The following is a 25,633-nucleotide window of genomic DNA, read 5'->3' on the forward strand; positions in this document are numbered from 1 at the left end:
ACAATTTCCAACTTTTTATAAACTAATATACCGTAAACCGAGGTGAAATTGACATTGAATTTGACAAGTTTGAGAGTTTTTTTTTGCAAAATGAAGACAACAAATTAAATACGTACGGAATAGAATGGAATCATACTGACCGTATTAGAATAGGGTTCATAGTACGTCAAGAAGATTATTTTAAATTAAATTTTGAAAAGTATGGAAAATTACTAAACTATGATAAAGAAAATGTTGATGAAAAGAATAATGTTAATATTCTCAAAATGTCATGATTTTCTCAATGAGACAATTAATCAGATCATATAGGATCAGAAAACGGATTTCATTTTTGGATACTTTGGACTATTTTCCACTTAGAGAAAGTAGAATAAGTTTTTTAAGTGCCTATACTATCAGAAACAAACATAAACTAAAATACATAAATGCAAATATGAATACTAAAAAAAAATGCTCGAAATGACTTCCTTAACACGGGTAAATGAGAATTTTCGAAAAAAACATTTGGGCAGTAGAGGGTTAATTTGTAACTTTAAGTTTTGCAAAAAAAATATCCTTTCATTGCTACTCGAACAATAATGTCGCGGTTTAAACTTTAAATAAAATTTGTACCAGCCTTATAAGTAGTTGAAAAAAATGAGTTCAAAGGCAATCCCAATTGTCCCATAAAGAATGTCCAAATTTTCCCTCAAATTCTATAAATAAAAATTTTGGGGCAAATTTGGCTACCTTTTTGTTGTGACCAAGAGCACTCTCCTCCTTAGCTCTTGAAGTTTGTATGGTAAAAATCATCATTGTGTATTAAGAAAAGCCAAATAAATGATCGTGAACATATTTCCAGTAAAAATAAGACACATATTTTTAAGCCAAACTTAGCAAACAATTAGATCAAGCCTGCCCAACGTCCGGCCATTTCATCCGGCCCGCGACGTCTTTTCAAAATAGTTCTATGACCGGCCCTTAAGACCAAATTCAACAGTGGATTTGCTGCAAGAAATGTCACATTTTATAACATTTTTTGCAGCAAGCCCGTAGATCATTTTTGCCCGCGTGTAAACATTTCATCGATCTGCAGTTTTCACCAACACATATAATGCTGGCCCGTCCCCGAGCAACAAAGACAAAGACAAGAATATGTTGGTGCTCTTTCACTTACATTTCATCGAGCGTCCATGGCGCGGTGGTAGCGTGTCGGATCAATAACCAAGAAGTTGGTGGTTCAATCCTCGTTCTGTTGAGGTTTTTTTTTGTGAAATACAACCAAAAAGCCGTCGGTAATGTCGATAATTGTCGGTGACGGGCAAAAATGTCATACCCCTATATCGCAAAAAATGCATGAGGACAGTTTTCATGCAGATTCTGATATACTTTCATGTATCACAATCATGCGACTGCCAGTTGGGTGTTTAAATTGACGTTTTTACTTTTTTTTAAATAAATAAGTAAGCAAAAACTAATGTATTGTTCCAGAACAAATTTTCAGAGAAAAAGCTTTTTTTTCTAAAAAGGCTCATAAAAGCAAATGTTTAAAAGTGAAAATAGATCGCTGCAAACATTAAAAATGTTTTAAAATGAGTCAAGAAATTAGGGAGCATAAAATATATATTTTCATTAACTTTGGATTTCTAAGAATAACGAGTGAAAAATTATTTAATATATATTTTTTACAATTTAAAAATTTTGCGTTTGTTTAAAATCATTTTAAAATATTTGAATAGGGGTGCACAGCAACGCAAAAAGGTTTTTCTTTGTAAAGGATATTCGAATCCAAATTTCATTTGAATAATTTTTATCATGTCTCATTGATTTTTTTTTTATATTGTAGTGTTGAGGAAATTAAACTTAAAAATTTGCAGCGAAAATCGAATATGACATATGAATGCTTTTTTATAATAAAAAAAAAATATATTGGTATTTTATTGCAATTGTGAAAAACAATAACTATACAATTTTAAACAAACAAAAATTAAAATAAGTCAAATAAACACATTTTTGAAAGTTATCTTTGTTTTTCATTCTTAAAATCAAGAATTAAGAATATTATATGTAACACTAGTTCATTTGTTATTTACTTTGAAAGAACTCAATCATAATAAAATTGAAAAAAAATATTTATTAGTTCTGGCCCACCACTGCTTCAGTACTTTCAAAATATTATGAAGAAAGTTGGAATTGTAAACGACTCTTTTATACGAAAATTAACTATTCTGAAGGAAAAAAACACTGCATCAAAAGCAGTAATTCCACTGCATGCTAAAAGTCTGAGCGCAAAATAAGTTATGTAATTTTACAAGCAGACAAATGTAGCCTATCACTATGTGAAACCATCTTGACTGAAATGTCAAGTTCATATGACTTTGACTGCCTAAAATTACTAAATGAAATGATTTAAACCTCAGTGTCTAAGTGAAATTTCAATTGATTATCTTCAACTAAACAAAGTTAGCATACTGAATGAATGTTCTTAAAACTTTTTTTTTTCAACTCAAAATTAAACAATAACTTAAGTTTACAACTAAGCTATAGCTCACTAAAATAACAACGAAAGCAGAGCAGCGCCTTTTTACCTCGAGTACATTTGCACAAAGGGCATTCTTTTCATTCCTCCTCCCTGTTGTGTACAGTTCAGGTAAAAGCCAAACATAGTTTGCATCGTCCTCCTACCAGCTCTAACTAGCAAGAATTTCAGGTTAATGAGTACTACTTGCTGCTCCTGCTCCTGCCACATCTTCACCATCCCCCAACTCTACTTCCTTGCACTTGAAGAGCCTAAAAGCAAGTCCTTGTCTTTGTTTCGCCGGGCTGAGTTCATCTCCCGGTGCAAAACTACGACCAAACACAGTCACTTTCCACTTGCAGGAGACGAACTGACTTTCCAGCGTTTGTTTCACGGGCGAAGATAAGCGAGGGGGGGTTGGGATGCGCTCTACTTTTGCCACGGAAGTTGCGCGCAGTTCTTACACTCTCCTCGCGGAGCTTTTCCGGGCTTCTTTTCAAGAGGCTTGTTGACGCCAGGGTAAAATTTCAACAAGTTTCGCTGTGAGCTGCGGCCTTTAGCATGACGATGATAATGATGATGAGGGCGGTAGGAGTGTGTGTGTGTTTATTGCACGGTACACAAATTAAGAATTCCTCGCGAAAAGCGAGAAAATGCACGAGGAGCGCCGGGAAAATGATGAATACACAAACTTAGGAAAAGCCGGCGACAAGACTCCGAACCACCGACAATAGTGGCGTTGATGAGATGTAAAAGCTTGAGGGAAAAGGGGGAACGGCCGTTTTGTTCACGCTTACGAAACATGAACGCTTTGCTCTGGGTTTTTGCGTTACATGTGGGTGGTGGTGGTACGGTGAAGTGTGTGATGTTTATGAGTTAGGTTTAGCACACAAGTTTTGAAAAACAGAGCACGAGAATGTGTTTTATTCAAGTACCATAATCAACACCCTGAATAGTTGCTTCACTTTCAGAGTAAATTTCAATTTTAATACCGAACCATTCCAGCCCAAATCAAGAATTTTTCTGGTACTTTTGTACCTGACCCTCTCCGATTTCAATGTAACTTTGTAGACATGTTATTCTGGGCCTATATAAGCCATTTTTGTGTATATGGAGCCAATAGTACTCGAAAATAACATTTGAGTAGGGCGTAAGGTATTTAAATATTTTTGTATTTTGTAATTTAAAAATTACTGTATCTCGAACCGTTGCGTCGTATCAAAAAGTGGTCAAGGACAAACTTGTAGGAAATTGGATGGGCTTTCTGAAAAAAATACACTGAAACAAAAATACACGCCACATCAATGAGATTTTTTGATTTTTAAGTCCAAAACCTAAATTTAAAGGTGATGTCACGATTTTTTTTCGTTCAAAATTTTTGAAGAAATAGCCTAAAATATTACCAAAAGACTGACGAAAAATGCAGGATGGTATGTCTCTCCTAAAAAAATACCAAAATCATTTACTAAAACTGTTTTTTTGAAAAGTGGTCTAAATGTCAAAATTTTTAAAAACCAGCAGTGGGGATCGATTTTCCAGACAATTTAACATAAAAGTCTCCATAATGACCATTGTCCTATGTCCAATCCTTGGGAAGATACAGTGGTTTTAAAAATTAAAATGTTGAAAAAACGGGTTTTTTGGTGGTTTTTGGCAATTTCTATATGACAGAAATGGTTTTTCCGTCTCGTATTTTTTTTACCGGGAAGCTAGTTACATTTCCCATAAGTTTGCCTTTGACAGCATTTCAATTGGATGTAAGAGCTTACAGATATAAGCTTAATTGCATTGCTAATAACTGAAAATAGAATATTTTTTTCAGTGTGGTAAAAACCATGACAGTAAATTTGCTTACGTAAATATAAAAACGATATAAATCAAAAAGTTGTCAAAGGCAAACTTATGGGAAATTGGACGAGCTTTCCGGTAAAAATATTTACGAGACTGTAAAACCAAGTCTGTCATTTAGAAATTGCCAAAAACCACAAAAAAACGTTTTTTCAACATTTTTATTTTTAAAACCGCTGTATCTTCCCAAGGATTGGACATATGGAGACTTTTATGTAAAATTGTCTGAAAAATCGATCCCCACTTCTGGTTTTTAAAAATTTTGACGCTAAGACCACTTTTCAAAAAAACAGTTTTAGTAAATGATTTTTGTATTTTTTTAGGAGAGACATACCATCCTGAATTTTTCGTCAGTTTTTTGGTAACATTTTAGGCTATTTCTTAAAAAATTTTGAACGAATAAAATCGTGACATCACCTTAAAATTTAAGTTTTAGACTTAAAAATCAAAAAATCTCATTGATGTGGCGTGTATTTTTGTTTCAGTATATTTTTTTCAAAAAGCTTGTCCAATTTCCTACAAGTTTGTCCTTGACCACTTTTTGATACGACGCAACGGCTTCGAGATACAGTAATTTTTAAATTAAAAAAAAAAAACAAAAATATTTAAATACCTTACGCCCTCCTCAAATGTTATTTTCGAGTGCTATTGGCTTCATATACACAAAAATGGCTCATATAGGACTAGGATAACATGTCTACAAAGTTTCATTGAAATCAGAGAGGGTCGGGTACAAAAGTACCAGAAAAATTCCTGATTTGACCTGGAATTGCTCAGGTACTTTTTTCTCGACCATCTCTGATTTTTTTTGAATTTAATTAACACATAAATGTTTGGCATAAAGTCCATTCAAAAAGCGTTTTTCGGAATTATTATTTTCTTGCTTTTCACAGAAAATTTGAGTTCTGCGGCCCAATTTTAGTCAAATTTCAAAAGTTGATTTCCTATTAAATAGCAAACTGCTGTTTTTCCAATTCATATTTAATTTGTATAGGGGCTTTTAAATTAGCTCGACAATAAAAAATAAGACATCAAAACATTTTTTTCCTGATTCGATTGTCCGAAGTGAAATTCTTCGGAAAATCACATACTCAAACTGTTTTTTGAACGATGCTAAGATAAGTAAATAGTGTTACCACTTGTTACATTAACTTCAATTTTTATTTTAAAAAAGGGGATAATGATGTTTTGAAGTTTGATAAACAAAGATGTAATTTTATTACGATGAATGGTTAGTCAAAAATAAAATTAAAATGTTTGCGATTTTTTTTACAATCGATTAATTCTTATACTTTTTTTTAAAATGTTTAATCTGATTTATTAATAAAATTTTAAAAATTTTATTTTGAAAATCCCACATTTATGATTTTACATGACTGTGCATATAATAATAAAGAATGCGAAACTAAATAATTCAATTGCACCTAGTCATTTAATTTAAATTTTGGTTTTATTTGCAGATTTTGAAGTTCAATGCTTTATAACCTCTTTTTTCTGTTGATCGTGTGTGAGGAATTTTCTTCAACGTTTTGTTATTTTCCTCACTGATCGTCACATACCGTACTTCTAACGACCTCGTCACATCTTTCACCAGTTAACGAATCCCATTAAAAATCGAGGCATTCTTCTTTCTTCCTTCCCTTTCGACACTTGTCTCGTTCCAATCCCGAAATAGAACCGCTTCTTTTATGTTCGAGTTGGAAAAATCGTTTTCCCTCTTTCAAATTTATCTCTTTATTTGTGTGTTTGTTTGTGTATATTTTCATGTATTTTCCACTTCTTCGTGTTTATTCTTTCGCAAAACCTCACTGTTTCCATTACCCACTTGGTGTTTTCTAGTCATTTTTCGGATTTGTCGTTTGACATCTTGGTCACTCTCTCACTTCACATGATACGCAGAGCAAAAAAATCTTTCCACACAAAATTTTGTAAACTACTTTCTGACCTTACAATTAACCACTTTGTTTTGCTGCGCGCAAGTGTGCTGGAGCACAAAGTGCGGAACCAATTGTAGTAAGTATTTTAGGGCGTTTCAGGGTCTGTCTCTGAACAGTTGATGTTTCGTTTCTCACTCACGACTTTTGTTTACGAGTTTTTTTTTGTTTTTGGGTTCTTTGGCCATAACTCTCACTTTTCCGAACACACCACTCGAAACGTTTTGCTTTGGAACGTGACGGTTCTCAATTGGAGGTATTTGTTTGATTTGAAGTTTTGAGTTTTTGTGCATCTTCTTCAAATGTAGTGACATCATAACAATTTTATACTCACACTTCGTCCTTGGTTCTCAGCTTGAATCTTGAAAGAAAGCCAACATTTATCCAAAAAATCATCGTAGAATTTAATTTAAAAATTAAACTGAAATTAACAACAACGTATTTTCAATTTTCCAGGGCGCCACAATCAAAACCGATGAGGAAACGGGCAAGATCATCATCGCGCGAATTATGCACGGCGGGGCGGCCGATCGATCCGGGCTGATCCACGTGGGTGACGAGGTCATCGAGGTCAACAACATCAACGTGGAGGGCAAAACGCCCGGCGATGTGCTGCAGATTTTGGTGAGCGATTTCTTTCTCAATTTTGGAACATTTTGAATTAATCTTGATTTAAATTATTTTAGCAAAATTCCGAGGGAACCATCACGTTCAAGCTGGTGCCCTCGGACGGTAAGCTGGACCAGCGGGAGAGCAAGGTGCGCGTCAAGGCGTACTTTGACTACGAGCCGGAGAACGATCCGTACATCCCGTGCAAGGAGGCCGGGCTCGGGTTCGTCCGGGGGGACATCCTGCACATTGTGTCACAGGTACGTGTTTTGTATTTCCAAAGTTGTAAATATCCTTTTAAAAATCGTATTATCTAATTATTGTTATTTAAAATTTGAACTTCAAACCAAAATTCTAGAAAATGAGTAGACAACAGCAATAGGCTATTATTTTATGATTGATGATTCCAAAAGTATCATCAACTGGGTAAATCGATTCATATTATTTTAAAAACAACATTAACAAACTGTTTTGAAATTTGTTCAACTTGAAGAACTGCTTTCCCTATTCAGACTGCAATCCATATATGCCCCAGTTGACGATACCATAATCAGTTCGTATAGACAAATTATGAAAATTAATCATTTCATTGAAAAATTGTCGATAAAATTAATTAAAACATCGAAATAATACGATTTCTTTATTTCAATTAATACCTAATGTGTAAAACGTATGATAACAATGTTTTTTCGGTATTTTGGAGGACAATAAGGTACTATTTTCAAAATCATTGTTTTGGCTACAACCCCTTTCTGAGTTTCTTTAGTTGGCATCCTTGTTCTTGGTTGAGCGTATTGTTAGTAGTTGCAAGCTTACTTTAAAATCAAACATAAATATTGCATCATCAAATTACGAATTCAGTCCAGACTATAGTATCGGAAGCATCGATTATTCTAAGTTTCGTTTATCTAAAGGTCGAATATCCAAATGTTTTTAAAAAGTGCTGATAATCGATTCATCGATTCTTTTTTTTCGTTTTTGTGATTTTCTGACATTAAATTCGAGTTCTGCGATCCAATACTAAAATCAAAATAGTTTGATATTTATTTGAGTTTGATATTTATTTGAGGGAGGGCCTCGTGGCGCGGTGGTTAGCGGCTTCGGCTGCCGATCCCTAAGTCACTATGGGGCGTGGGTTCAATTCCCGCCTTATCCTCCTGCTGGCCTTCTATCGGATGGGGAAGTAAAACGTCGGTCCGTTTGCTTAAAAGAGGTTTTGGGTGACTCACCACACATAACACTCGGACGCCTAGAAATGAGCAGAAACTTACAACAGAGACCACAAAAGACCCGGGGGTCGTTAAAGTGGATTTCTCGGCTTTTTTTTTGTTTATTTGATCACCACCATTCATGCCACCATCTTGGATGTCAAATTTCCAAATCAATTTAAAGTATTTTTGGGATAATTTTTGAGCTTACTAACCAATGAAAAATATCGTGATTAAATTATCCGAAGTTAGTTTTTTCCCAGGACATCGGATATTCAAGTCTGGAGTGTAATACAAACTATAAAAATTCACATCTAAAAAGGTGTTTAAAGTACACATAAACCAACCTGCATGCTGTATTGTCGGGCATAAATCGGAACCAATTTGATGTAAATCAACGTCTAATTAGAAATTACTAGACTGTGCTTAAGAGTTTCAACATTTGAATGAAAAAAGTGTTATAAAATGCATTATACATCTGTCCAGTTGTTTAGCAAGCATAAGTTTCGGAAATTTCTAAGTATTGACGAAAATTTTATTTCTGCGAGAAAAAAAGTTTTTTCGGTGGGGACCATCCATAAACCACGTGGACACTTTTTTGGAGCGTGGACAATCGCCATACCCCCCCCCCCCCCTTAAGTGTCCACGTGGTTTATGGATGGTCCCGTGATGTAAATTGGAAATCCATAAGCATGAGCATGAGCATGAGCATGAGAGATCACCCATGGTTGCCCCTCCGTTGCTGAACAGAACCGTAATATCCTTCGGCACTACTGATCATAGGCTTTGACTATCAAGTGGTGTTTCCCTTATCAACAGCATGTATGAATGCGCTGAAAAGATAAAACAGCATGATTGCCAAAACAAGATCAGTTGCGAATAGGTAACAGTCATTGGCCACCAACGGCGCCCGCCATGTCAGTTTGTAGACCTCGATTTTAAGGGACGGGAATGTTGCTACTAGGGCAGCTGATTTACTCTGTGCTTACACCCCACGAGCGCCAGGAACCTGAAAACTTGTTAGTAGGATGGGTGTTTGGTCAGGATTCATCATAGAAGATGATGATGCGACCCAAAATCATAGTGTTTGTTGAAAGGTATTATATATTATTCTCAAGGCAAACAATCGGATGCTGCGGATGAGACATTTCCCGTTTATCGGTTGTTAAATTTTAAATGAAATGGTTTAGTCTTAGACAGCCGGCTGTGGAAAGATATAACCAAAATCATTTGTTATTAAAACTGAAGGGTTAATGTAAATTGGAAATCCATAAGTGTTCAAAACTATCAATGCAGAACAGGGCATTTTAGATTGTTTTCAATTGATTGGACTACTATTTCCATGGAAATTTTTATGTTTTTTGAAAAACATGTTTTTCTGCCCACTTATTTTTTGTATCGACATAAACTTTGAAAAATATTATTATTATTTACATTATTTACATAACAATAACAAGTTCAAGGCAAAAGTTCAATTGTTTTGAAAACAACTCTGTATTTTAAACATAAAAAAGTTAAAACTCAAATATGGTCCCTAGGTCTATGCATTATAGGCTCTCTAATATGACCGAATTAAGTTTTAACCAAGGATCCTGATTTTCGGTTCAATGATCAGAAATCATTCACTCATCGCCGAGTGAATCTTTGCCGAGTGGAGCTAGCAACCATTCGCGAGCGAACACGACACTCAGGCGGCCAGTGACTTGCTCAATCGCTCTGCTCCCAGCGACACAAATACTTCGGGAATTTCATTGCCTACTCCGCCCGTTGACCCGAGTCACACACGAAAACGTTCAGAGAGGAGAGAACCTAATAACATACCAGCTTGGCGCTCTTTTGGCCTGCACTACCACATTTTGCTGTCAATTTATATTTGGCATGATGGAAATTGCTTGTAAATGTGTCTTTGATGTTATAATAGCAATAAAATTGCAAAACATTTTTGATAACATAGATTTTAATCTGGATAATCTGGAGTGTCCCTTGAAATTTATTTAATCCAAGTACACCAACGAGTAGAGCAACATTTTTGTGAACAATTCTGTTTTTTGTCACTTTTTCTTCAATTCTATTCTACTCCTTTTACAAGCATTTAATAAAAAATATTTCCCAAATGTATTCGTATCAGAAGAGAATACATTGGACCACGCCCATTTTTCTATTTTCAGCTTAGTTCTTTTTTCTTCCAGCGCTCTTTTGGGTCTGCTTAATGATGCCAATCGTGATTAAATTTCAAGTGAACACTCACGCATTTATAGAGAAAGTTTCCTGGCATCACTGACTCATTCCAACAGGCGCTGCTGGTGGTGTTGGTGGCAACCCTTTGTTCTTTATTTGCCTTCGCATCTCGTTCGGTTTTCTTCAGCCTTCGATTGGAATGGGTCGCCAAAAGTCAAACGTCAAAAGACTTGGCGCGTTTGTTTTTTTTTATGGTGCTAGCTAATTATTTACATGTGTCGGGATTAGTTTTCAAGTGATTGACTAACTAATGTTCAAAAGAACATGTTGCCGGTAGTTGGAAGCAATTTCATATCTTAAGCGCTCTGAAAACGTTAGCGCAAGTGAAAAGATATTGATGGCGACTTTCGTTAAGCAGTTAAGCTCTCATCTTGCGTGTGGATGTGTGTGCCAACAAAATGATGAGAAATGGTCTCGCAAAATAGAAAGCTCATTAAATTTGATCTTTTCGGATTGCAAATGGCATACATTTGCGTGCTTACTCGAGGCGCTGCTGTTGGTGGTAATTGTATAGCCTAAAAAGTATTTTTGGAGCTTGAATCGAGCATCAAACATCGGAAACGATGAGCCCAGTTTTAACAAACCTTTTTAGTATTGTTGTTTTTCGAGTAATTAAAGTTTTCCGGAAATTGTGAATGAATTAAATGCATGAAATCATCTTTTTTCATGAATTCGTGCACGAAATTCTTGAATAATTTTTATGATTCACTTGCAAAGACGTAAAATTCATAATTTCATAAACACAGATCATTAATAAATTTCATGGTGACATAAAACTAATTTCAAGATGTCATGACTTTAATTCTCGTTTGCGATGTTGATCATCACAAATTGACGAAAATAAATTTATGACGTAACGTTTCTTTATGCATGAAAATTCGTAAAATCATGAATATTCTTCACGCATTCATAGAGTTTAATTGGACTTATTTCATGAATTCATGAATTCATTAAAGATCTCATGATGTCTTAAAATCAATTTTAAGCACACTTTTCAAGATTTTTTTTTCGTGAAATATAGATGACTCGAGAAGAACACATGCAAACCGCTCAATTTTGGTTCGGAGAACGACTGCGTTTTAGCGGGGCAATTACTTTATATTTTGACTTCCTGATCTTGGGAAAATAGTTTAAAGAATTTTTGAACATTTATTTAGCAACAGTAGTACTAAAATCGTCTGAAATAATTGCACTCAAAATTCAATAGCCGAATAAAACAATGATTTTTTTGTCTCATCATCATGATTACTTGATAGTCTAATATTTTTTCAAGTAACATACATAAATATCAATCGTTCATAAGACCAACTAGCCGATATTTGAGAAATAGAGTTTTTGTTTTATTTGGTCAAAACGAGATTATTAATAATCTGACTTTCTTACACCTCACTCTAGGATGATTCCTACTGGTGGCAGGCCCGTAAGGAGGGCGAAAAGACCACCCGAGCGGGTCTGATTCCAAGCCGTGCCCTACAGGAGCGTCGCATCCTGCACGAACGCACCGCGAAGGAACCAAACGGTGAAGCTAAAAGTGAGTCACCATGACCTCAACTCACCTGTTAGATCTCCTCATCAAATCAAACAATTGGCCAATTCTAACCAAACTCACTGCGTTTCTGTCTCATTTCTAACCCCAAAATCAATCCACCCATCATCATGTGCTTGCCCATTCCGTGTGTGTGTGTGTCTGCCATTTCCCGCGTAGAAGGTTCATGTGCGTCCATCTGTGCCACACCCCCGGGTTCGCCGAACCCGAACAATCCGTGCCGAGGGCCAAAGACTAAAAAGATTATGTACGACACAGCGGAAAACGACGACTTTGACCGGGAGCTGATCGCCACGTACGAGGAGGTGGCCAAGCTGTACCCCCGACCCGGCGTGTTCCGGCCGATCGTGCTGATCGGGGCGCCCGGCATCGGACGGAACGAGCTGAAGCGCCGGCTGGTGGCGCGCGACCCGGAGAAGTACAAGAGTCCAGTGCCATGTGAGTTCAATCGAAACAATGCTTGTTTTGCGAAAAACAAGTTTTAAAATTTCGTCCTCTTCACCCAGATACGACGCGTTCGATGCGCCCCGGAGAGGTGGCCGGCCGGGAGTATCTGTTTGTGACGCGTGAAAAGATGGAGGCGGACATTGCCGCCGGGAAGTTCATCGAGTACGGCGAGTACAAGGGCCATCTGTACGGGACGTCCGGTGAAAGTGTCAAGAGCATCGTGAACGCCGGCTGCGTGTGCGTGCTGAGTCCACACTACCAGGCGCTGAAGACGTTGAGGACGGCACAGCTGAAGCCGTACATCGTGCACATCCGGCCCCCGGCCACGTTCGAGAGCCTGAAGCAGACGCGCACCAAGGCCCGGGCCAAGTCGACGTTCGATGAGACGAATTCGAGGGGATTTACGGTGAGTTTTCTTTGGAAAATTTACGCGTTTTCAGTTCTAAAAGTTTTTTCTACCCTCAGGACGACGAGTTCCAGGAGATGATCAAGTCGGACGAGCGGATCAACTTCCTGTACGGGCACTTTTGCGACGACGAAATCCTGAACGGTGACCTGACGGAGGCGTTCGAGAAGCTCGTCGAGCTGGCCGCCAAGTCCGAGTCGGAACCGCTGTGGGCACCGACCAGTTGGGTGCAATGAAGGCACATCTGTTCTGCCAAAGCCGCCGCCAAAACGCCCCCACCACCAACAACTACGACAACAACCGTTTCTTCTAACTCTTCTTCTTCGCCGCCGCCGCCGCCACCACCACCTTCGATGGTGGCAAATTGTTCCGGAAATGTGCCATCGTGAGCTGGACGGAACTTTTGAAAATTGTGTAAAAATGTGTTTAGTTTTGTTTAATTCGTTGTTATCAGAAAGTTTATTGAATTGGAAGAAAATTCGCTGGTTATAATGTGAGTGTTTGTATCGCGCGGTCTTGGCAGAATCGGTGCAAAAAAAAAAGAGACAAATAAAATGATTCATAAACAAGTAGCAGCTTAGTTGAGTAAAGTTTTAGTTAATTTTGTTTTCGTTGAAACTCCCTTGAAGAATCAAACGTCCGTCTTAGTGAATGTAATCGTTTGTGACTAAAAGTTGTTGCAAGTTATTTGAGTTAAATTTTAATTTCAAGACTAACAAAATTTGTAATAGTTGCCGTAGGAATCGAATCTTTCGGCGTAGGATTAATTTATGTAGGTTAAATAAAACAAGAATAATGGATACGTTCACTGCCCTTCAATTCAGAGTAAGTTTAGTAATAATAATCACTCAAAAACAAAAACATGAAACCTACACCAGGTTTGCGTTCTCAGCGTTTCGACTTATTTTCACCAAATTCAACTCTAATTTCTTGAAAATTTCTTGTGCAATTTCAGCTCTAGTTAGATACAAAGCGAAACATACAATTCCTAATGCTAAAATCTAACCTGAATCAGTCAACTCTCTTTACATAGTTATACTACAAAGACAAAAAAACACGATCTGTAAGTGATGCTTGCTAGAAACTAAACTCCTCATAGATTCACTGTAAATTTCACCGAAAAAAAATGTAGCGAACTAGTTGAACTTGCGTTACTTGAAAAACAAAACAATACAACAATCCTTACAAAACAAAACAAAAACAAATAAATTACCCTTGAAGAAAGAAGCCACAGGAAGACAGAGCTGTATATTTTCCGACAAATTTAACAAAAATGGTAAACCAAACAAATTGCATCCATATTCTTACGTAAATTGTATCGTTACCCCGAGAGCCATTAATAGTGAAAGCCAGACAAAACAATTGAAACCGTAAGTGAGCAAACTAAAAATTGTCTTTCCCAACAGTAATTGAAGATAGAGCAAAAAAAAACTGATTTCTAGTGAGGTTTGAGCATCGCTGCGTCGATGAAGGTATCGTTGTCGTCAATGGTCAAACTTTTGAAACACAGAAAAAGTTGTGCAGTTTTCTACATAAATTTAGGTGAAACTACATCAGAAGGAAGTAATTTTTAACCACCAAAATTTCAATCTTCTAAAATACTTTTTTACTCTGTGTAATGTAGGATCTCCATACAGTGGCCTTCATGTTTTGGCGTGTGATTATTACATGAAATCTTATGGAACATTTATAATATCAGCGATTCCACGTCAAACCGGCAGGATTCGGATCAAGAGTGCTCCGATTTGGATCAAATTTGCAAAATATGGTGGACGTTTTTTGACGATTTGCGTAAAAACTACATTTATCTAAAAATCAAATCTCCAGAACAACTGAACGAATACACTTACAGATCAAAAGACAACATTGTTTGCTGATTTGAAGGTCTCGGAATCAAAGAGCTCCCAACTGAAAGTATTTTTCTTATCAATAAATGAAGAATATCCAGTAACAGGATTCTGGAAAATTATAGTAAAAAAAAACAAAAAAAAACTTGGGATTTCGACGAGACGCGCGTTGAAACGGGTAAATGGCGAAAACGGAAGAAATCTTTTTTTTTCTCTAAGACTGCGATAACTTGACAATTCAAAAGATGACTAAGACTTTTTGGATATCAAAAGTAACGTAGTGGAATTTCGCAAATTTTAATATCCAGGTAAAATTTGTTCAGCCGTTCTGGATATGATATGATTTTTTGAAAAATTAGAGTTTTGCAACGTTTGAAACGGATTCTATTTAGAATCTAATTAGATTCCGGTTCAGAATTAGAATTGAATTGACTGGGAATTTCAGTGAACGTCAACTGAGCTCTTCTTCCAATTTGAATAGATTTATTTACGTGCGCATGTATTGCGTGTACGTACACGAAAAAAGTGAGGTTACATTTTGTACCGCCCAGCAAATCAAATGGTGTGCTAGTGTGCGTGAGAGCGGGCTTATATAACTCTATAGAGTTATCTAAGGCCGATGTCACGCACACTAGCACACCATCTGTTTTGCTGTCCGGTACTAAATTTAACCTCAATCTTTTTCGTGTACGTACACGCAATACATGCGCACGTAGATAACTCTATACTTCCCTGATTCTCCGCGCTAGTTTGCACAAATACAAAAGAAGAAACGCAACGCAAGTGAGTGTTGAGCTCGATTCCATTCGTATCAACTTCGTGTGTGCGCTTTGCGTAACGACTATCATGACAGGCGCTGTATTGGAGCATTCAACTATCGTTTGCAATTATGAATTCTCGCTTACTTTTTCAAAAGGTCCTATGTACATAAGAAATCCATGGCGCATTGGTGGTTTTGAAAAAGTAATCTAGAATTCTAACTGAAGGTTCTTTGTAATGTCATTGAATCACTGTCTTACTGTGTGTGTCAAAAATTGGCAATAAAGAATTGGCAACAAAGGTTAATGTCTCGTTTTGCTCATTCGCATAAACTATGCTTCTTAAAACAATGTTGAAATTGGTACAAATTTTTGTTTGCAAAACATCATTTTTTTTATTTTAATTATCAGCAAAGTTGACGCTAACGTAACCTGAATCGCGCAGCGATGACCACAAAAAAATCGTCATACATCTTCTCGTAGAGCAGAAATCAGATAGGAAACTATTCTCTTTCATGATAACAGAAAAAAAAACACAAACTTTATTCACTTTACATTCTAAAATAAAAGAAACAGAACAAAAAAAACCGCGCGAAAAATCGAAAGATAAGCAACACAAAGAAGGAATTTGAGCGCTTGTAGCCAGCACGCCAGCAGCAAACTCATAGGGACATGCTAGAGACAATATTATCGAGAAATCCTATACAAAAATAAAAGTCGGAAATGGAGACATGGCTAAGTTATAGAAGAAATTTAAGTAACGAACGTTTCCCAGTTTGGTGCAAAAGCAGAGTGTGTTTATGTATCGTAATGTAACTTTCTAAGTTGACCAATCTTACAATTGTGTCTGCGCAGCAAAACTAGACACTCATCAAAACTTACCATGACTTTCCTGATACAAAACAATACAAGAAACCATTACTATCGATGTTCTCCGCTTTCTGAATTGACAAACTTACCTACGTCGTACACAAGTATATTCAAAGTACATATACCTATATTTACATTTAGAGAAGAAATAAACCCAAGGCAAGATCCGAACCAGCTTGAAGTCACTCGATAAAAACCCGGGGGAAAACAAATGCCACACAACTAGCGAGCTGCAACTTAGGGACAGAGAGATAAAGAGAAGGTCATCTGTGAATAATCACAACCACACACGGAAGAAAAGCTACAAAAATGATAAAAAATATGTTGTTTGTTGATTAGTTTTTAGTGAAAACAGCGATCGCGCGTTCAGAAGACAAAATTGAATCACACACACACTTTTTTCGACTCCGTTGACGAAATCGAGGAAAATGTAAATTTTACACCAACTAAAAAGAAGAACAAAAACAAGGCTACATTTAAAAAGAAACAGTAATGGTTCATTGAATAAAAAAACACATTCTTTGAAAAAAAAAAAAACAATCACGACCCGCCTCATTAATTCTCCCTGATGACCTGCGGTTTGTAGTCCGGCTTGGTGACCTTGGCCAGACTTTCGGCGTACAGCGGCAGCCGCTGGGTCATCTGGAAGCCCCAGAAGTCCTTCACCTGGCGGCACAGGTTCAGGTCCAGCTCGGCCACCAGCAGGCCGTCCTTGTCGCGGGACAGGGCCGGCGTGCGGGAACCGTCCGGGGCGGCAATGTACGAGGAGCCGTAGAACGGGCCAAAGTCCTTGTGCGCCGGCTGCCCGTTCGCCGAGGTAAACTCGTTCGGGAAGACTTCGGTGCCGACGCGGTTGATCGCCACCGTGAAGTACCCGTTGGCGATGGCCGCGTTGCGGGCCTCGATGCCCCACAGGGGTTCGCTGAGGGCGCCGATCTAGAAATGGGCACAGTGATTGATAGATTAAGACTCCAAAAGCTGTTTTTTACACTCACCGTCGCCGACGGGTTGAACACAATCTCCGCTCCGTTCAGTCCAAACATCATCCAGTTCTGCGGATGATGCCGTCCGTAGCAGATGTTGATCGCGATCTTGCCAAACTGCGTCTCAAACACCGGATGTCCGGTGTCACCCTCGAAGTAGTACGTCGACTCGTTGAAATCTCCCACCCTCGGAATGTGATTCTTGCGGTGCTTCCCGATGTAATTCCCGTTGTTGGAAATTACAACGGCCGTATTCCAGATGGTGTCGTTGTGGTTCGAGTCGCGTTCCAAGATGGGCGACACGATCACCATGTTGTACTGCTTGGCCAGTTCCTTCATGAGCTTCGTCGTCGGACCATGTTCGGCGTCCTCGGCAAACTCACACCAGGGGAACTTTTCGCGGGTACAGAAAGCAAATGGCATTGCTGAAATAAAATCAATCAAGTCATTACAAAATAATCATAAAATCTTCAATAAATAACTCACTCCACGCTTCCTGGAAGCAGATGATGTTGACGCCGGCCGAGGCCGCCACCCGCAGGATGTTGGACACCTTCTCGTGCAGCGCATCCCGCTGGACGTGGATCGGAGCCGTGGTGGGGATGTCCACCGTGTTCTGGATGGCGCCGACGCGCACGATCCGTGGCCGACGGAGGTCTTCCTTGCGGGCGGTGAACGTGTAGCCGCGCAGATCAACGCCGACCTCCTTCGCCAGCGAGGTGGCCTCCAACGAGAAGGTGATCGGATTGCTGGAGGAATTTGTCGTAAATGTATTTTTTTTAAAGAGGCTGACGCTTTTTAAAAATTTAGCTCTATCAACATTTTTTTGTTCATCGCTTGTAATCTTATTTTTTATCACAGCATTTTTTGTGATTTTACAGTAAGAAAATATTTTATTTTTTCTTACTATTTTTTATGGTTAATTTGAGAGGTTAAATCTTACCTCTTTAAGGATGTAATTTTACCTAAATTTAGACTGAAAAAGTAACATTGCACTAGAAAAGTAGCAAAATTACACATTTTCAGAGGATAAAAATCACAATTTTTTTCTGACATAAAAAATGTACCCTTTTGTAGATGTAATACCCAGGGTTTCCAGGTTGCCAGATAAATCGGGGAATGCCAGATTTTTCAAGTGTCAGCCAGAATAAAGATTCATCCTTCTCAGAGCCAGATTTTGACAGTTTTTACCAGATGTTTCACTTCATGCCCATTTTGAACAACTTTTTGATAAAAATAAACGAATTTGATTGAAAATAAAAAAAAAGAATGAGTTATTCTTAGAGGAAATGTCAATGAAACAAATTTGAGGTCATAAAATCAATTAAACCACCTGAATTCTACATTTTTTTAATAAATTCATATCCTTCCTCCCCTTTACTATTGAGAATGGTTAGATTTTCGTCTGCCAGATTTTTCCAGATTTTTGGACGATACTTTGCCAGATTTTTCTAATTTTGACCTGGTAACCCTGGTAATACAACTAAGATTTTTTTTGCTGTGTTCATAATTGTTACGATGCCGGGAGTGGTACCCCAACAATAATATTTTAAAATAAAATCCTTTAAATAAATTCTCCACAAAACTCAAGTCAACAATATCTTAAATAGTTTCATGGAATCAAATTTGAAACAGGTCCCTCGATTTTTTGACGGGATATTTACATATTTGAAGGATAAAGTTCTGTTTCAATAAAAAGTCTGATTCTAGACAGTGAAAATGTTGTTGAAAATATATACTGTTGGATAGGAACTTTCTTGCTCAAGGTTGCCTGATTTCTGTTGAAAACCCTTTGAAAATAGTAATCGATCAATAAAGTGCTGAGAGTTAACACTAGGCACCCGATGGAAAAACATTATTTTTCCCTTTTAAGCATTTAGTGACTACTTAAGAATCTTTCTGGTTTAATTGTTTAAAAACATTATATTTTATATTTTAAATTATTAGATCAAAAACTAATCACTGTATGTCCTATAGGTATATGGACAACAAGATTGATTATCTCCGAACTGACTGAACAGATTTTGACCGTTTTGGTCTCATTCAATCCGTCTTGAGTTCCCATTAGTCTCTATTCAAAAACAGCAAGTTTAGTTAAGTACTTCAAAAGTTATGCTCAAAAACCATTTTGACTAAGTTCTGGAGGATTGTAAAAAGAAAGATATTGAAAAGACCTTATCAACGCGTCCAAAAGATTGAAGATCTGACAACCAGATCAAAAGTTATGACCACTTAAGTGTTAATAATGCACTGGATGAAGCCAGATCTCGGATATTTTGATAAAATTTTGAAATTTGAATGCTTATTAAAAGAAAAAATGTTTAAAAGTTTTAAAACCTTGCCATTTTTTTTAAACTCGAAAAAAAAGTTGGCTAGATCTTATAATAATTTCGAAGTGTTTTGCCTTCCTCACCTCACTGAGGCAAGGCTATAAAATCACTCGAAAAATGAACTTCTTAAATACACCCCACAGATATACCTTCACGTATACCTATCGACTCAGAATCAAATTCTGAACAAATGTCTGTGGGGATGTGTATACACTCAAAGTCAGAAGTATCCCTCAAAAGGGTACTTTCAATCCTCAAAAAGGATACTTTCTATCCTTTTTTAAAGTTCACCCGGCGTCACCCTATAAACCACGTGGACACTTTAAGGGGGGGGGGGGGTATGGCGATTGTCCACGCTCCATACAAAAAAGTTTTTTTTGTATGGACAGTTGTCCACGAGGGGGGGGGGGGTGAGATTTCATAAAAAGTGTCCACGTGGTTTGTGGATGGTCCCTTACTAAGACTAGGGGGACAGCATGCAATTCCATCGTGCACCTAATGTTGGTATAGCAGCACTTTTAAATTTAATTACAGCCCCCCCCCCCCTCATTTTCTCCTTTATTTTGGAGAGTTGGTAAAAAAAAAGAATTGAAAATTGCTGTTCTGGTAAAATCAATAATTATAAAAAATTAAATGAAAAAAAATAATAAAAAAAAGTTCAAGATGGTATGTCAGAGACATAACCGAAAGACATAGGACCAAACAATTTGAATGTGTTTTTGGATTGCTAGTGAAATCTGAAATAAGATTATTTTATTTTGTTTCATAGATTTGTCGGCAAAATTGTAATAAATATTCTCCCAAGGTGAACCTTCCATGAGGGCACCGGCAACTCCAGGTTGTGGCCACTACGGTCGAAATGTCAATTTTCATGTTCAGTATCAAAAACCATGAATTTTGATACCCATATTGCCACAACTCGTATGTTTCTGTAAATGTCCCCCCAGGCCCCGGGGGAACCTTCTTTGAGGGCACCGGCCACTCCAGGTTGTGGCCACTACTGTCGAAATGGCCATTATTATGTTCAGTATCAAAACCATGAATTTTGATACCCATATTGCCACAACTCGTATGATTCTGTAAATGTCCCCCAGGCCCCGGGGAACCTTCTTTGAGGGCACCGGCCTCCAGGTTGTGGCCACTACTGTCGAAATGGCCATTATTATGTTCAGTATCAAAACCATGAATTTTGATACCCATATTGCCACAACTCGTATTTTTCTGTAAATGTCCCCCAGGCCCCGGGGAACCTTCTTTGAGGGCACCGGCCACTCCAGGTTGTGGCCACTACTGTCGAAATGGCCATTATTATGTTCAGTATCAAAAACCATGAATTTTGATACTCATATTGCCACAACTCGTATGTTTCTGTAAATGTCCCCCCAGGCCCCGGGGGAACCTTCTTTGAGGGCACCGGCCACTCCAGGTTGTGGCGACTACTGTCGAAATGGCCATTATTATATTCAGTATCAAAAACCATGAATTTTGATACCCATATTGCCACAACTCGTATGTTTCTGTAAATGTCCCCCCACGCCCCGAGGGAACCTTCTTTGAGGGCACCGGCCACTCCAGGTAGTGGCCACTACTGTCGAAATGGCCATTATTATGTTCAGTATCAAAAACCATGAATTTTGATACCCATACTGCCACAACTCGTATGTTTCTGTAATTGTCCCCCCAGGCCCCGGGGTAACCTTCTTTGAGGGCACCGGCCACTCCAGGTTGTGGCCACTACTGTCGAAATGGCCATTATTATGTTCAGTATCAAAAACCATGAATTTTGATACCCATATTGCCACAACTCGTATGTTTCTGTAAATGTCCCCCCACGCCCCGAGGGAACCTTCTTTGAGGGCACCGGCCACTCCAGGTAGTGGCCACTACTGTCGAAATGTCCATTATTATGTTCAGTATCAAAAACCATGAATTTTGATACCCATACTGCCACAACTCGTATGTTTCTGTAATTGTCCCCCCAGGCCCCGGGGTAACCTTCTTTGAGGGCACCGGCCACTCCAGGTAGTGGCCACTACTGTCGAAATGGCCATTATTATGTTCAGTATCAAAAACCATGAATTTTGATACCCATACTGCCACAACTCGTATGTTTCTGTAAATGTCCCCCCAGGCCCGGGGAACCTTCTTTGAGGGCACCGGCCACTCCAGGTCGTGGCCACTACTGTCGAAATGGCCATTATTATGTTCAGTATCAAAAATGAATTTTGATACTCATATTGCCACAACTCGTATGTTTCTGTAAATGTCCCCCAGGCCCCGGGAACCTTCTTTGAGGGCACCGGCCACTCCAGGTTGTGGCCACTACTGTCGAAATGGCCATTATTATGTTCAGTATCAAAAACCATGAATTTTGATACTCATATTGCCACAACTCGTTTGTTTCTGTAAATGTCCCCCCACTCCCCGAGGGAACTTTCTTTGAGGGCACCGGCCACTCCAGGTAGTGGCCACTACTGTCGAAATGGCCATTATTATGTTCAGTATCAAAACCATGAATTTTGATACCCATATTGCCACAACTCGTATGTTTCTGTAAATGTCCCCCAGGCCCCGGGGGAACCTTCTTTGAGGGCACCGGCCACTCCAGGTTGTGGCCACTACTGTCGAAATGGCCATTATTATGTTCAGTATCAAAAACCATGAATTTTGATACCCATATTGCCACAACTCGTATGTTTCTGTAAATGTCCCCCCAGGCCCCGGGGGAACCTTCTTTGAGGGCACCGGCCACTCCAGGTTGTGGCCACTACTGTTGAAATGGCCATTATTATGTTCAGTATCAAAAACCATGAATGTTGATACCCATATTGCCACAACTCGTATGTTTCTGTAAATGTCCCCCCACGCCCCGAGGGAACCTTCTTTGAGGGCACCGGCCACTCCAGGTAGTGGCCACTACTGTCGAAATGGCCATTATTATGTTCAGTATCAAAAACCATGAATTTTGATACCCATACTGCCACAACTCGTATGTTTCTGTAAATGTCCCCCCACGCCCCGAGGGAACCTTCTTTGAGGGCACCGGCCACTCCAGGTTGTGGCCACTACTGTCGAAATGGCCATTATTATGTTCAGTATCAAAAACCATGAATTTTGATACTCATATTGCCACAACTCGTATGTTTCTGTAAATGTCCCCCCACGCCCCGAGGGAACCTTCTTTGAGGGCACCGGCCACTCCAGGTAGTGGCCACTACTGTCGAAATGGCCATTATTATGTTCAGTATCAAAAACCATGAATTTTGATACCCATACTGCCACAACTCGTATGTTTCTGTAAATGTCCCCCCACTCCCCGAGGGAACTTTCTTTGAGGGCACCGGCCACTCCAGGTAGTGGCCACTACTGTCGAAATGGCCATTATTATGTTCAGTATCAAAAAGCATGAATTTTGATACCCATATTGCCACAACTCGTATGTTTCTGTAAATGTCCCCCCAGGCCCCGGGGGAACCTTCTTTGAGAGCACCGGCCACTTCAGGTTGTGGCCACTATTGTCGAAATGGCCATTATTATGTTCAGTATCAAAAACCATGAATTTTGATACCCATATTGCCACAACTCGTATTTTTCTGTAAATGTCCCCCCAGGCCCCGGGGGAACCTTCTTTGAGGGCACCGGCCACTCCAGGTTGTGGCCACTACTGTCGAAATGGCCATTATTATGTTCAGTATCAAAAACCATGAATTTTGATACCCATATTGCCACAACTCGTATGTTTCTGTAAATGTCCCCCCAGGCCCCGGGGGAACCTTCTTTGAGGGCACCGGCCACTCCAGGTTGTGGCCACTACTGTCGAAATGGCCATTATTATGTTCAGTATCAAAAACCATGAATTTTGATACTCATATTGCCACAACTCGTATGTTTCTGTAAATGTCCCCCCAGGCCCCGGGGGAACCTTCTTTGAGGGCACCGGCCACTCCAGGTTGTGGCCACTACTGTCGAAATGGCCATTATTATGTTCAGTATCAAAACCATGAATTTTGATACCCATATTGCCACAACTCGTATTTTTCTGTAAATGTCCCCCAGGCCCCGGGAACCTTCTTTGAGGGCACCGGCCACTCCAGGTTGTGGCCACTACTGTCGAAATGGCCATTATTATGTTCAGTATCAAAACCATGAATTTTGATACCCATATTGCCACAACTCGTATGTTTCTGTAAATGTCCCCCCAGGCCCCGGGGGAACCTTCTTTGAGGGCACCGGCCACTCCAGGTTGTGGCCACTACTGTCGAAATGGCCATTATTATGTTCAGTATCAAAAACCATGAATTTTGATACTCATATTGCCACAACTCGTATGTTTCTGTAAATGTCCCCCCCCCCGCCCCCCCTCCGTCCCGAGGAAACCTGCTTCGAGGGCACCGGCCACTCCAGGTTTTTTCCACCACTGTCGAATTGGCCATTTTTCATGAGAACCGCCGCATCATAGCGACTTCCATCGGTCCGCTTCGCTCGAATTTCCTCCTTCTGCTGCCGGTGGTTCTTCCTTCTGGTTGCTGGTCCTCTTCTTCTATTGGCCGTTGCTGCTGCTGCTCCGTGCCGGCCCGACGTGCACAGTTCGAGTGCTCGTTCCAAAGTGACTTGCTTTTGCGAAATTTTCTGCTTAAATAGCGGCACAGCCGGAGAACGGTACAAAAGGGGCGCGGCCTCGAATGCATACGCTCGCTCTGATTGGTCATCTGTCCGATTTGTACTGAAAAATTACTCATTTTGATTGCATGTTTTAAGTGCTTTAACTATGTTTAGTCAGACTATCTATGTAGTTAAACAATAGCTGAAGTCTTCCTCTTTCGATTGGTGGTCCAACCGTCTGGATTGATTCACAGGGAAAAAAGATATAAGCGTTCAAAATGTCCCCTTTTTTAACGCTTAAATGTGACGCTTTGGATCGAATTTCTGAACTGGCCCCCCAATATAGTAAGTAGAGACATAGTCCTATGTCAAAATCTTAAATTAATTTGTAAATACAACATGAATGTGAGGAAGAAACCAACCACCTTAAGGTGGATTAAGTAACGTTTTTGTTCTTGAATAACAATTGTTACTACAAAATTGCCAATCATCAGTTTTCAAAAAAAAACATCAACAAAGCAATAAAGTATTTTTAGCCAACCGGCCGGTTACGTACAATGCACACCCTCACACTCATGTGACGCCATAAACTCGCTGTATTTATTTTGTTTTCTTCGCTTTTTTTTTACCAGCAAGCGACCGAAAAAAATCCGAAAAATGTTCCTCCACCACCCAAAAATAAATCAAAAAAATGAAAAAGACAAACTTTTCCTCCCAAAGTCCGACAAACAAACTCTGTGAAGCGAGTGATAAACGCTAATTCCTAGCACCATCTTTATCTCTCCAACGACCAACAACGACAATTCGTGTGTGCGGTATGATGCCAAGTACCTGTCCCCTCTGGCTTGATAACTCTGTTCAAATATTATGTTGCACCCGAATTATTCAAAATTATCACCTGCAACCTAGACTACGAAGGCGACGACGGAGATAAGCAACCTCTGTGGGCACTGATAGCGATTGTCTGAATGGCTTAAGCTTACAAAGTACTAGCTTAAAATCTACTTAACAAGGAATTATTCAGAAAATCGAAACTCACTCTTCAGCTCGTCCGTATAAAATCCGCTTAACCTCTCTGAGTTCTTCCGGTGGAATGTACTTATCCAGCGTGTCCTCCAAACTTTTGAAATTATTATCCGACATTTTCTAGCTTCTAGGTTTAACGACCGACCGCGAGAGTCACTTAACAGTGTCAAGTATCTCCAACACAGTTCTTTCCAGTACGATCACTAGGCAATTGAACGGAATTGACTTTCGATTCAGCACGACGACGACGACGACGACGATTACGGTAGAACTGCTGTCCACGGCGATAGTCACCGAACGAATGAGTGTGTGTCGAAAATCAAATGCACTAACGACCAACGTACGCGGGCGACTAAACGATGGGCGCAGGGGAGATTGTCCGATAATGGGGACTGTTTTTTGTGTTTTAACCACTGAAATAATTTTGTAGGAAAAAGTATGATGATGGTTTTTAGGAGGATTATAAGATTTACGATGCAAAAGT

General features: G+C 39.1%; 2 protein-coding genes across 8 annotated transcripts in view; one reads left to right on the forward strand and one right to left on the reverse strand.

Moving 5' to 3' along the window:
* The window catches only part of LOC6035251 (MAGUK p55 subfamily member 7), a 58,697-nt gene extending 42,299 nt beyond the window's left edge, over positions 1-16,398 (forward strand). Inside the window, exons 6-13 of one of the 7 annotated variants that reach the window (XM_038251979.1) lie at positions 6,326-6,358; positions 6,736-6,903; positions 6,966-7,148; positions 7,592-7,600; positions 11,730-11,865; positions 12,040-12,318; positions 12,387-12,733; positions 12,793-16,398. In XM_038251979.1, the coding sequence (XP_038107907.1) occupies positions 6,326-6,358; positions 6,736-6,903; positions 6,966-7,148; positions 7,592-7,600; positions 11,730-11,865; positions 12,040-12,318; positions 12,387-12,733; positions 12,793-12,969 (1,332 nt within the window). In that variant the 3' untranslated portion in view covers positions 12,970-16,398. The remainder of the gene's footprint in view (positions 1-6,325; positions 6,359-6,735; positions 6,904-6,965; positions 7,149-7,591; positions 7,601-11,729; positions 11,866-12,039; positions 12,319-12,386; positions 12,734-12,792) is intronic. The other 6 variants (XM_038251983.1, XM_038251980.1, XM_038251984.1 and 3 more) reach the window with 6 other exon arrangements.
* Positions 16,399-16,532: 134 nt separating this feature from the next.
* On the reverse strand, positions 16,533-25,451 carry LOC6035252 (beta-ureidopropionase). Its single transcript, XM_001845425.2, has 4 exons — positions 25,163-25,451; positions 17,678-17,940; positions 17,204-17,616; positions 16,533-17,144 (listed from the first exon to the last, which is right to left on the reverse strand). Exons 1-4 carry the CDS (start codon positions 25,264-25,266, stop codon positions 16,764-16,766), a joined length of 1,161 nt encoding a protein of 386 aa, XP_001845477.1. The 5' UTR covers positions 25,267-25,451; the 3' UTR covers positions 16,533-16,763.
* Between the last annotated feature and the right edge of the window lie 182 nt (positions 25,452-25,633).

Source organism: Culex quinquefasciatus, chromosome 2 (assembly GCF_015732765.1).
Source record: "Culex quinquefasciatus strain JHB chromosome 2, VPISU_Cqui_1.0_pri_paternal, whole genome shotgun sequence".
Taxonomy (NCBI): Eukaryota; Metazoa; Arthropoda; class Insecta; order Diptera; family Culicidae; genus Culex; species Culex quinquefasciatus.